The sequence below is a fragment of the Anser brachyrhynchus genome (genome assembly GCF_964034855.1).
Source record: "Anser brachyrhynchus genome assembly, chromosome: 3".
NCBI classification, from domain to species: Eukaryota; Metazoa; Chordata; class Aves; order Anseriformes; family Anatidae; genus Anser; species Anser brachyrhynchus.
Genome location: NC_137696.1, coordinates 56,345,149 through 56,358,809, shown reverse-complemented (window position 1 = coordinate 56,358,809; position 13,661 = coordinate 56,345,149). Strand labels below are relative to the sequence as shown.

Genomic DNA, 13,661 nt, shown 5'->3' with positions numbered 1-13,661 from the left:
TGTACATTGCAAACAATACGATGTGAGCCATAAATCTCCTAGTCGCTTCCCCTGCACAAGGGCAGCTTCTGAAAGAAACAGAGCAGCCAGAAGTTCCCTTTCTCCCTTCTAATCCAGACAGGAACAGGGACGAGCCAGTCCCTTCTCCACACTGCATTAAAGAAAGACAAGGCCTCCCTCAAAGTCCCTCCACTACCTTCCTGCGCCCTCTCTGTTGTAGCTGCTCATGCTTGATTTAAACTGTCCGAGAAGTACTCCAATTTGCACAAGAAATGGAAAACGAATGTTGACAGGAATATAAAGCAATAACCACAGCTTCTGAAATAAGCTTTTTCCTTGGTATGGCTATCATCTATGTTAAAAACAAATGGCCGTGATCTGAAATCATCAGTGCTTTGACTTTATCCTAGCTGACAATTACCTTGGCAACTGTGAAAGGGAGCTTTCTCTTTCCTGAGCAACTTGCTCTCGCTGCCTGAACTTCCACGATGCCAGCAGTCCACAATCTGAGATGTTAAAACTCTTGTGGTAATAACGAATGACAATGTTACCAAAGTCAGAGCTGCCAAAGTCAGAGGAACGTGCCAAGTAAAATGGGAGCTTTTGTCTACGCATAAGGCTCTGGAAAGTCTAGAAATAACTAATGCAGAATAAATCCAGGAACAGGAAATGACAGGTACTGGAATCATGATCAAATGTTTCCTGACAAGTGTTTGCCCAAGTAGATCTTTTCTGTTGTTCTGTTTTCTGAATATGTTTTGTTACTTCTTAAATATTACTTAGCATTTAGCCTGTATTTAGTGTCTATTCCAGAAGCAACTGGGCACCTCACCTACAGAACAAGCTCCTCCTTATTCTACTAAACTCTTTGTACAGAGTAAAGGAATTTACACGCTGCATCTGAGTCAGAAGGTGAAGATGCCCAGAGACGACATGATTTGCGTTGGGAAACTTGGCTAATCAGCAGCAGCACCAAAGAGGAAATCGGGGTCTTCCTGAGTCCCAGTCCAGGGACTGCTGGCTGTACTTGGCATGCTGTAAATAGCCAGGGACCAGCCCAGGCAACGCATCACATGCTCCATGAGTCTAAGGAAGCAAAGATATCTTGGAAATTAATCAGGTTTGCTGGGCATCTTTCATACAACCAAGCATAACAGAAATAAAGCTGTTAAAAACATTACAGCCAAACCCACAGAAAACACCCAGCAGTAAGTGGACGCTTAGAGGGGAAATGCTCTGCAATAAAGCCCCAAATCATGTGAAGACGTGGGAGTGTTTGCTGGAAAGCAGCACTTCTGTACTACAAAGTGCTCGCAAGATGCAGAGTTTCACAGGAAACTGAACTGAATTATCAAACGTTTTGTAGGTGAAAGCAGAGCCTTTTTGTAAGGAAACTGGGCATGTTAGAACTAGCAGATGGCAGAAATCCAGAGAACTTTATCAGCACCACGACTGGAGGGGAGGACAGTGACAGGCGGTCAGATTTTAATTATATTTTCCATGAACAACTGTATTAATTGCAGAAGCTGGCCCTATATCATAGGGACCATTTGCTGACAGTACTAAAGATGAAGAACCAGGGAACATTCAACCACGACCAAGCTAATCTATGTTTATAAGAATCACAATGACAGAATTTTATCTGTCTTCATTTCAGGCCCTCAGACCTTTCTGGATTTCGTATTACCCTTCCCTATGGAAAACTCTACACCAATATGGTGAAAGGGGAGAAGGAGGAACAAGACATTTAGAATGACCTCGCTATTGAAGTCCCTCCCCTGCTGATATCCGCGGAGGAAACAAATTGCTTTTGAAACTTCCGCGGCCAGTCTTCACTGCTGAAATAGAGAGCAGCAGCCTTCCTCAAGCAGCAACCCAGGTAACACACACTGTGACTTCACCAGCAATCCCTAACGCCTTATTTCTGAAGCGGTGATTTTCAGCTTGTGGTTGACGGACTTCTGAGGCCTCATTAAGTACCTTAATGAAGTCCTTGTAAAGCCATTAAGAAAACGTCTTAGTTTTTAGCAGCTGTAAATTCGCCACGCAGGTTTGCACTGGCGCAATTTAGGAATACATAAAGGTTGCAAATCGCTTCTGCTGAGCCTCGACCGCTCTGAGGTGACGAGGCGGGAGGTCGGGGACGAAGCAGGCAGCTCGCACTGCCATGTCCTCCCCTCTGGGCTCAGCATGCCCAGGCTCTGCCGCCTCCTGTGGGGCAGCTGCACCCCTGGCCATGCTGTCGGTGCCGGGGTCTTCTCGCCCCTGGTTTCGTGCTCACCTGTCATGCTGGGAGGCTTGAGACTGCAGCTGCCTGGCCCCCACCCGGCACGCTGCTGGGGGTGCCCCAGCAGGCACAGTGGGCCGAGCGCTCGCAGACCTGGGGCCTGACTTGCAGTGCTCTCCCTTCCCTCCCTGCCTCCGAGCAGAAGCAGAGAGGTCCCCAGGCCCCTGAGAAACAGCCCAGGTAGGCAGGAGGGGAGCCCGGAGCCCCCCAGCCCGAGCGAGAAGCCAGAGGGAAGTGCTCCTGCTCCTCTCCGTGGTGCGCAGCCACCTTCAGCCACCTTCTGGCCTCCTTCTGGAGGGCTTCTGGAAACCAGAAGCTGCTCCTGCTTCTAAAACCAGAGTAGGATGTGCACAGAAACCAAACCATGGGTTCCTAGGGAAGGCAGCACAAATTTAGAAAACAAATGGGCATATGGGAGAAGGTGTGGGGGCCTACTGAAGCATCACCTTAGAGCCTACCACACCAGTGTAAAAGAGCAGCCAGAAAGAGAGGGGCACACACGTGTGCGTGCCCACACAAACACACGCTGGGGATGAACGTGCGGCTATGCAGAGTACGCTGCTGAGTGCTTTGACTTCTTTGATCATGGGATAATGGCTCCACGACAGATGCCCTGCTATTCTGCCGTTATCCATCTAGTGAAGAAAGACAAAAAAACAACAAAGACGGTGACCTAAATTCTCCCCTCTCAACCAAAACAATGTCAAACAGTGAAAACCCCGGGAAGTGATGGAAAGGAGGAAAAAAAACGAATACAAACTGAGAAGAGGGGAAGAAGGGAGACGAGGTAGTGGGGTTCACTGTAAGGTCACAAGAGGGGAAAGAACAAATAGCAGCAGCTCAGTGTGGCAAATGTATTAAAAGCCTGCGTGCTGCTAGAAGAGGTACGAGGCACAAACCAGGAGGAACTAGAAGTCTTAATGCTTAATAAAATGCTTAACTTAACTGGCACAACTTCAACTTGTAGAGAATTCACACAACTGAAATATTAATACAGAGGAGTACAGCTTGTAAGGGAATGACAGGCAAGGGAGAGGCCTGCATTTGTATTTTGAAGGTATCTCCACTTGTTGCACTCTGGAAAGACATGGCAGAAAGCCCCGCTGAGAGTCTGGGGGCATTAATAAGAGGGGAAAATAACCAAGGTCTGGCACTGTTGAACATCTATCACAGATAACCAAATCAAGCATAAGCCAAGGTGAGTGAGGATTGTTTCTGAGTGGTATCCCACGGAGCTGCTGGCAATCAGAAAGGTTTACCCACCCAAATGCTACCGAGACACAAAAACCACAGGCTACCAAGCTCACCTTTGATGTGCAAGTTAGGGAAAGTGGCTTGAGGTGGTCACAGCAGATGCAGCCTGGGTGTGAACCAGGGAGAGAAGCCGAGCCCGACCCCCTCCCCGGGGGACCTTAGCCGTGGCATGCCAAAATCCTCCTGGCACAAGTCTGGCGAGCCCAGCACCAGAGATTCAGGCTCACTGATACAGAGGTTTAATGTTGCAGAAGACAGAGAAGAGGCAAGTAAACGTGCACCTTATGGGTTGTGTTTCACTGAGAGCCCGACCGGCCATTCGGTCTGACCTAAATTTACAGTAAATATGCTTGGGAACAAAGAGTCACACGTGCTGTTTGTAAGCATTTCAAGACCTTATGTTCACATGCCTTTGTGAGAAACAATCAAAATCATTGTCAAATAAAGATAATTTTCTTCGATAATATGATACTATGCATGCAGATAAGGAGGGGCAGAGAGGTATCTCCAGCCTCATTGGGTTCCTCTTGCTCCTTCACATAGGATATTCATTAAGTCAGCGGCCTACATGAAAGTATCAGGGCTGGTGCATGGCAGGGAAACCATCTCAAAGAATATTTGCCAGTGGTTTATCAAGACATTTAGGCACGACTCAGTATTTTTACATCAGACTTGTCTAGCGGCTGGCCACGTTTTGAGAGCTGTGACCCAGGTGGCTGCTTTGAGGCTCTTGATGGGCCAGTACCCATCCTCACGTGGCTCAGCAGGAACCTGCAAGGAAGTGCCCGAGCCTGCAAAGGCCAACAAAAAGCACTGAAAGTCATTAGTGAAGAAGACAGGACCATGTCGTAGGGTGTTCTCCGATGGGGATGATGCTACCTGCTTACTGACTTCAGATAGCACAAAGCTAGAAAGAACTGCAGGCATATTGGAGAGCATGATCAGATACACAGATGGATATGGAAACTGGAGAAATGAGCTAACACAAACAGGAGGCAGATGGAGAGAAGGACCTATTTTTGCAAAAATACTTCACTTGGGAGGAAGTAAGTCAGAAGCATGAGCAGAAGATGGGAGACAGCTGGCCCTGCAGCAGCTCTCACAACAGGATCTGGAGGCTGCAGGCAGAACATGAGTCAACTTCTTTCTTGCTGTCACAGAAAAGCAACCATTATGTGAAGATTTACCAACAGACGGCATATAAAATAAACCTTTTGCACTCCTCAGAATTGTAGACCCCTATCAGCTGGGCTACTGAGACGTTGCAGGCACTGATCTGAATCAATTCAGAAGAGTGCAAAAATACCTTAAATAACCCAGGGACCTAGCTGTTAGGCCTACGCTATGTTTCCTAAAAAAAAAATAAAAATGAAAGCAACAACAACAACAACAGCAAAACAACCAAAAAAACTGCCTGGGACTAACTGTTGTTAGTGTAAGCTTTGTTGGGAGAAGATCTTCAGCCTAAGAATTTATGACAGCTGGCATTTCTTTTCCCCTCTCCAATCACAAGAAGTTATGTGGACACAAAAGATTTTTATTTTTATTTTATTTTTAAGTAGAAATGGAGATTAGGAGAAGAAAGCAGAGCTGTTTAAATCTCTTGATTTTACAATCCATGAAAATACCATTTCAGCATACTTTAAATACTGAAAAAACCAACCACCCAGCATAAAAACATACCAAAAATGTATTTGTGGGGAATTGCTTGAAGAAGAATTCTCGTTATTCAGGAAGGCTAATGTAAGCCTTGAACAGTTGAGATCAAGAATACTGCATATTTACAATAGGCCATAAAAGGAAGAAAATTGAAAGCATTAAAAAAAGATGTGCTTCATATTTTATGAAGAAAGGGAATAAAGCCCAGTGTCTTCATTTTTTTACAATTTTCTCTTAAAATAGCCAATCTGCATTTAGAAATACGTAATCCTCCCTTCATAGTGATATCTTCATACACTCTATGAGCAATATCTTTCAAACTCCTTTAAATGAATTTTCACTGCACCCTATTTCCTTGTTACTTGCTCCCAGTGCCTGCTCCAGGGTGGGATGGGGCAGAGTCAGGCAATGCGCAGGGGTTTTGCTTGGTCCCCAGGCTGCCAACAAAGTGGTGCTGAATGCCTTGCCTGAAATAATCAACGCCAGAGGAGGGGATGTGCACCTCTGCAGCCCTCTCTTAAAATGCCTCCCTCAGGGGCACAGTGGTTCCCACTGGTACAGAGAGGGATGTGAGTCTTTTCCAGGTGGAGTGAGTCGAGTCTTGTCATTTTCCCAAGGGAGCCTTCTGAAAGGGGAGGGAGTTTGAAAATATTTTTTCACTGCTTCTCAAGGGGGACGCGCTCTGTGTTTGTCACCACTTCAGGAACACTTAGACTGAACAGTCCAGATTTCTTTTTCCTAATTACCACCCATTTTCCTTTCATTTTAAATTGTTATGCTCTAGTATAATGCAGTATGAGATGGTTGCACTTGTGGAAACCTGCTTATTTAGCTAGGATCTAAATTTTTAAAAAAATAACTCAGTTCAGTTCTACATGCAATTAATTCTAAGAGTTAAGAATCTTAAGCTTGATAAAGCAGATACACTGCAAAGTAATATATACCATAAAGCATACTTCATGCTTTTATAATTTTTTTTAATTCCTTTTGCTGAAGCACAGTCAGCAAATTTTTCAGGAACTAGGCACATAACTGAACAGCTTCTGAGTTAAAATAGTAACACATTTATATAAAAGGCACTGACAGAAAAAGTGATGATCTCTCATTTCAGTGCTACCACAGGGCTGTATTTTTACAAGCCTTCACACACACACAAAAGTAGCAAGTCAGATAAAAATTCTAACTGAAAACAAAATGTTTTCTGATTTTATTTTTCATAAAGACCTCTGGTTCGACACCTAATTTAATTCCCAGGGAGTGGGATGGGAATATTCTGCTTTACTGTGCTCTGGGATTTTAAAGCTCAGCATGTTACTAACATCCGTGCATCACTGGAAACAGGCCTTGCATGCCCCCAGGCACTTTTTTTCACATCTTGACTGCATTTTCTCAACTGAATTACCCCCACCCATTTGGCAGACAAAAGGCTCCGAGGTACGCTCTGATTCAAAGGCCTTACTCTGTAAGAGAAAGTCACTCTTAATTGAGATTTCATTTCTTGTGCCATCCCTGGGAAGTACCAACAGCTTCAGTCACCCAGTGAATCATCCAGGTTTTATTTTCTCCAGTACGAGTGCCCTGAACAGAAAATCACATCTAGACCGAGTGAACATGTAGGCATAATACTCAGTTTCTGTTGGCTCAAAACCAGTGTGAAAAGGCAAATAATTAGAAGCTGTGGCCACTGAGAAACAATCTGAAGTCAAGATAAGTTCAAGAAGCACATTTCCAGGAGTACTGGAGCAGAGAGGAGAAAAAAAAAAAAAAAAGAAGATTGCCCTTTATACACATCCTGCTGCTCCACATTTATATTTATGGGTCTGTTTTCTTTCAGTTTAAACATTACTCATCTTCACATTCACCCATAATTTTTTAAATGGAAGCAATTAAAAATATAAATCAACATTCAAATCTTACCTGCAATTACAAGTAATTGTCTAACTTCATTTCTTACCTTTCTGTTGAGGAAGATAGCAGGCAGCAGAACTGTTCACAAACCATAATATCACAAGATCTATCTTCTCAGGGTGAAAACAGCTTGAGTGAAACTACTTATTTTTCAATCAAATATACAATTACAGTAACTATTAAATTCAGCTGTAATTAACCGTATGATAGGTTTGTGAAAAGCATCGATGCAATCTGAACGTAGCTTGGAAACACAGGTATATAGCTATAAAAATGTGAGGATGGAGTGATCTAAATGACTTACCATCTCACATCAATGTAAGAGCAACTGTCTCACTGGGGATTATTAAGTTAATTCTTCTTTCCAGCCCAGGCTACTCGCCCAAGCATCTGTGCCACTCAGTTCTGCAACTTCCAGACCCAGCAAGGGGGCGAAAATCATCAGCCTCCAGAACAGCGCTTCGCACTCCAGACGAAAAGCATCAGCAAGCCCATCAGTCCCAGCCTTGGAGAAGAGCCCTGCCTCCCCAAAATGCCAGCTAGCCGCTGGCTAGCCTGGTACAACCCACAGCGACAGGTACACGCAGCGGCTCAGGAGCACCGAGCCGAAGGCCCGGCGGGCTCTCCGGCGCTAACTTTCAGACAAAGGCAGAGCCGCCCAGCTGCAGTTGTCCAGCTCCTGGCCTTCCTTTGACAAACAAACAGGGCTTTCCCGTTGTGCGAGCCGTGTGTCACTTCCACCGCTCACGCCGGGTGCCAAAAGGCTGCGGCGCAGCCCCTGCGCCCGGGCTCCCCCTCTCCCAAGGGACGCGGCCCCCCGGTGCCTGGGCATCGCCCGAGGGGGGCTCCTGGCCCCCAAACCTTGGCCCCAGCTCCCAGCCCTGGCTGTTTCCTCCGCAGCTTCCCTTCCAGCACCAGCCCTGCCGATGGTGTGAAATGCTGACAGCTTGGTGTGGCCCTCGGAATCTTACCCAGGACTTGGTCCAGCAACAACTTTGCGACTGCACTAACTTGAAGTGAACATCAAGTGCTAATAGCAAGTGAACGTGTTGAAATTCCTAACTCGTTCCTACACCGACATGCACAGATTTCTCTTATACATATGCAAGCACACTGTCAGAAGATTTTCAATATTGGGCCTTTACAAAGGTTAGTGAATACAATTTTATAAAATATGTTTTTTAGTTTCATAGAATCACAGAATCATTAGGGTTGGAAAAGACCTCCAAGATCATCTGGTCCAGCCGTCACCCTACTACCAATGTTTAATTTGGAAGCAAATTAAAAAATAAAATGCTCTATCAAAGACACCTACCACATAGCTCAGAAGGGGTCGAACAATGCTGGGATGGAGTGCCATAGAGCAACTCATGTGCCTTAGATCTTCCCTTTTCAGGTTACAAAAATCCTTGATTTCTTTCTCATATGATCAAAACCAGCATTGCTGTTTTGGAATGATGGAAGAGCAGAAAATGCTTCTGGTTGAATCATGTCAATGACTCTGGAAGGGTCTGGTTCTCCTACACCCACAGGAGGACAAACCTCAGCATGAAGGAGGGAAGCAGCGCCGGTGAGACCTGCATCACCCCTGCCCTGCCACCCATCGCTGGATGGGCACTGAGAAACGTGAGAGAGGGCAATATAGCAAACGGGTACTGTCCTCTGGCTCCGGGAGGACACCCATGCATGCGCTTGGCTATACGCTGGTTTCTCCAGGACTGCACAGCAGCAGTGGCTTTCAGGCCAAGGAGAGCAGGAGCACACAGCCCAGCATCCTTGGAGGGGGACGGGCACGAGCCCTGGAAGAAAGGAGAGGGGCTGCGCTGAAGGTGAAGCAGGGAGGCAGGCGACCATCCTCCTCCCAGCAGCGGAGGATAGCGGTCAGGAAAGCACGGGAAGGAAGCAGGAAGCGCGCTGTCGCCTGCGCTCAGGATTTCATTTCAAGTCTTGAGAATCTCCTGTTTGCATTAAAAGAAAAAAAGCCACTTAGTCCTCCTGGCATCAGAGGCAATGATTAAAGTGGGAAAACTTTAAACGCTTCCCTCTCCTCCACAGGGTTTAAAATTCAGAAAGTAAATACTAAGATTTACCAGTCTATTTTTAACCTCGGGATTCAGTCTGACTCAAGCGTTTTACATGTTTGTATAAGGCTGCAGGGGGAATAACTCCTTTTTTAACAGGACTTCCATAGTCTTAATGAATTTTGTGTATGTTGAATGGTGAATGTTCAATTAGGCATATGTATGCATTCAAAACATGGGACGGTGACCCCACAGTAACAAATCAAAAGAAGAGAAAGGACAAAAACACAATATAAAACTGCAGGATTTTCAAGACAGTAGTCAGACAGAGAGGGGAGAATTTTGGGGTTTTCAAGTTGATCGATTTTACGCATTAAAAGTTGAGCTTTACAACCTCTGCTGAGCAGCCGCAATGCTGAAAAGAAAAAGGCTTAAGCTTTGAATTTTAAAATATGAGTGGGGGACAAGCCAGCGAATTACCTTTAGCTGTTTCTCACACCTAGCACCCACTGAAAACAACAGATGCACAACATATTTCCCATGGAAGTTTTCCTGCTGTCAGTCCTGTGAAGCGCACTGCTGAGGACAGCCTCACTGCTCATCCCATCTCAGCCTTGCATCGAACACCATTAAACAGGAACAATAAAGCAACGGGGGGACAGGGCCTGAACTCCTCCCAGGGCCACACAGGGCGGTCCTGCAGCTGGCCACGGTGTCCCTGTGCCAGCGATCCCACATGTACCCCACGTCCTCACAGTGCAGCTTCTCTGTTCCCTCTGTGCCATCCATGTCCTGGTGGCCCTGGTGCCAGGGCCTTTAAAGTAATCCCGAGACATCAGCCCACGTGAGACTGCTGTCCCTCTGTTGTGCCTCCATCCCTTGACCCTCCCAGGATGCCGCAGCCTGTTCTGGACGCAACATTTGTGTGTCCCCTCAGCTTCCCCCTCCACATCTCCTGACCGGGATGCTTTCACACTCTCCTGTACCAGGACCTCCATCCGCTCCCACGTACCTCTCACGCTGGGTGGCTCTGTCAGCCCTCACTTCCATATTTTTCCATCTCCCTCAGCCAAAGATTTATTAACACATCCGACTCCCCCACCAGAGTTCCTCCTGTCTCCTCCTTCCCTCCTGCACCCTGTCCTCCTTGCTGCTTGTCCTCTCCGTTTGCCACAAGAGACTGTGCCAGGTGTCGGGGCATCAGCTTCCAAACTGTACTGGGAGAGCAGGAGAGGGAGCTGTTTGGTGGTAGCTGCTGATGGATACTGCTCTCATCCGCTTCTTTATTTACCAGCCAATACGCTTATTCTGTTATCTGTCAATAGCTGGAGATATGTTCTGTGGCCTCCCTTTAATCCCTCCGCTGTCAGTTTGCTTACCCTGGGGGAAAAAATATTAGTTATTTATCTTTGAGACTGTGAACTGAGGTGGTCGTGCGTTGTTTATGCATTTAAACATAAACACATTAAATGTTAAATGCATTTAAACATTGCATTTAAACAATCGTGCAATGTTTAAATGCTGCAGATGTGCAAACAGAATCAATGTCTAGTTGAACAAAAGATCTTCCAGGCTGCCCAGTTAAAACGGGCTCAGTCCTGACAGTGAAAAAAGGGTTTACTCCATGTATCCCCTGGGAAAATCACAAGTGAAGGGATTAAAGGAAAAATGGCATGGAACAATCCAACAAACTGTGTGTCTAATGTATGCAGTCAGTAACTTTGAAAAGTTGTAAACATACAGCAATGTTCCACTTAGTGTTCTTGATATGCTCTTTCCAGGAGCGGACTGGAGATATTTAATCTGACTGGGATGACAGCGTGTCTCATCTCAGTGGTGACGCCTCTATTGCTTGTCCCTTGCTGTGACTGCCCAGGCCAGAAAAAGGCAAGCTGGATAAGACCCTGAGGCTTTCAATAAGTCCTCCCTCACCTCTCCCACGGGCACGGCTCCACCACAGCCATGCCTCTCCCAGCTGCAAGAAGTCTTCCTCGGCCAGCCAGGGAGGTTACCAAAGAGACAAAACAGACTTGCTGTCCCTTGGTAGAAAGGCCGTGTGCCTTTGTGAGTGCATAAATCCATGCTCTCCTGAGTATCTGGGAAATGTCTCCACCCTTAGCACTTCAGCAAGCTCAAGGGCCCCTGCTCGGACATAGCCAGCCCCTGCTGGAGTAAGAAAAAGAAAAAGCCATTGCCCCGAATCCATGCTGAATTTCCCGTGTCCAGCAGATACCATGGGATTCCGGTCCAAATGAACAGAAAGGGTTGAAAATTTGCACAACACAAACTTTTTGAAGCCTTACTGAGCGTGAGCCTTGCAACACGCCTGAAGCCCCAACAGCTTCTTCCAGCCCTCTAGCAGCCCTCCGGCTCTCCGGAGGGTCCGAAACCACTGCGGCAGCCCCCGCGGACGTGGCTCACTGCACAGAGCACCAGGGCATCGCCTCATGTCCCAGCTGCCCACCGAGCACCCTCTGGCAAAAATCACGTCCGCAGTTGAGACGGAAAGGAAAGTAAATAGGCACACACACGTGCACGAGTCTATGTGGCTGTGCGAGCCCCTCTGTCGGGCTAAGAAACGCTCTGTTGTCTGCGGGTGGAATAATCAATGAGGCAGTCTCAGTAAGTGATTGCTTATTGCCTCATGGTTATGAGCCTGACCTCCGCGGAAAAGTCCCTGGCGAATTGATCACACGAGCACGTAAGACTTTAGGGCCTGACTGCTTTCAAAATGCAGCTGGGTGAAGGGACCCGGCTGCAGAATGGTTCCAATTTGTAGCGCCGACAGGACCTTAATAGTATCCTATAGGCGAGCACAAGCCTTAGGCTGTCTAATTTGTATTATTCCTTGTTCTGCTTTCTCTTTCTCTTTAAATAAGGAACAATACAAGGAATGAGACCTCAAAATCCAAGTCATGCTGTCAGGAAGAATAATGGTCCTATTCTGCACAAAAATGCCTTTATTGTTGGTTTGTTTACTTCAGCTGCTTCGCTGCCACGCTGCCGTCAGGGCTCGGGAAACAAAGCCCCAGCTCTGAGCCTGCCCCTGGCCGCTGAGCACCCAGCCCCGCTCCTCCGCCGCTCGCTCGCTCGGGTGGCAACCAGCATCGGGTGCCGGAGCAGCGCGCTCCACCCAGCCGTCAGCAGCGCTGGAGACGGAGCCGGGAGATAAATCAGGGACGTCCAGGCTTCCCGTTACACCACCCCTTCTGCAGAGCCAATCGCTCCGTGGCACATGGGGATTTACAGGCAAAAAGCCTATTAGGCGTGCAACTGAGTTAGGCCCGGCGAGCGCTGCTCCGCACATCTGTGAGGAGGCCCGAACCTCGGGGTCCTTCGCTGGAAGGGCGTCTCCAAACACTGTGCAGTGTTTCGTGTCACTTCGGCAATGACTAATGCATTGTCCAAACGTCTCTGGTAGATTGATGACAAGGAGACGGTTTTAAAAAGTCCCAATTCAAATAAATAACTCAACACAAATATTCCGTTCCCATATAGCTATAGCAACCGCGGGCTGCTGGGAACTTTCTAAACAAAATAGAGGCACGGTCCTGCGAGGAAGCTAAACAAGAATCTAAATAAGAAAACAAAGCAGGCAGATAAAGGATGGGGTACATTGCACAACATGCAAAGAAAGAATCAGCACGGTGGACTAACACGTATATCAGTGGCTGCATGTTTCTGTGGGTTCTGATCTCTTGTAAAAACTACTTTAAGGCAATTTTCTCAGTTTCAGGAAGGATGATTGCAAAAAAAAGTTCCAGTCAGGGGTTACAAAACTACAGGAAGAATAATTAAATAATTTGAATGGCAATTTAAATCCCAGAGTGGAGAAAGCGAATGCTGAATCTTAGCATAGCCTATGGAAGAAACAATCCTATTATTTCATTCTGATAAATTTTAATGAAGACCTTTTCATAATAAATATGGACTCTGAGCCTCGTAAAGCAATAGTATCATAGCAGGCCTTTTTGACTAAAAGTGAAATAAGTGCATTTTCATAATCGGTTTCTTTAATTGCCACGAGAAAGTCAAAATCTCCTCTCCCCCAGCGCAGATGAATTAGCTGTGCTGCTGCCACGTCTGTGGAACAATGCGGCGATAGAGTTGGGATGCTCTCTGCATAACACAGCAGATCTGTAAACAAGACAGGGACCCAAAACAAAAACACCAAACATTTTGACGGTAAATTCGCTTTAGTCGAGCCAGCTTCATGCAATGCTATTTTAATTCAGCGTTACAAAAATATGCCTTCATGTGAAGTATTTTCAAAAGCCTGTGACAATGTTAGTGTGAAAATTTCTTTTAACTCATCCAGCTCATTCCTAGACGATGTTTCCTGCCAGCTACATTCACCACAAATGCTGTCTGGTAAATAGCAGCTGCAAAGGAAGGATGAGGATGCCAGGGCACAGCTCAGTAAACACTCCTCAGTAGCTCGCTATATCCTGGGCCAAGCAAGCTGACACGCATTCACGGCCGCGTTTAAACTCCCCAAACGGAGCAGGACTTTGCTCCCGTAACTCAGCTGA

General features: G+C 46.6%; 1 protein-coding gene across 8 annotated transcripts in view; it reads right to left on the bottom strand.

The window, feature by feature from the left end:
* SASH1 (SAM and SH3 domain containing 1) overlaps window positions 1-13,661 on the bottom strand; it is a gene marked incomplete at its 5' end in the record, with an annotated part of 518,822 nt that overhangs the window by 144,090 nt on the left and 361,071 nt on the right. The window contains one exon of one of the 8 annotated variants that reach the window (XM_080584014.1): window positions 7,413-7,431. The exons of the other annotated variants lie outside the window; for them this stretch is intronic. Coding sequence (XP_080440140.1) covers window positions 7,413-7,415 — 3 coding nt within the window. Of the gene's footprint in view, window positions 1-7,412; window positions 7,432-13,661 lie in introns of those variants that run through there. 8 annotated transcript variants of the gene reach the window in all.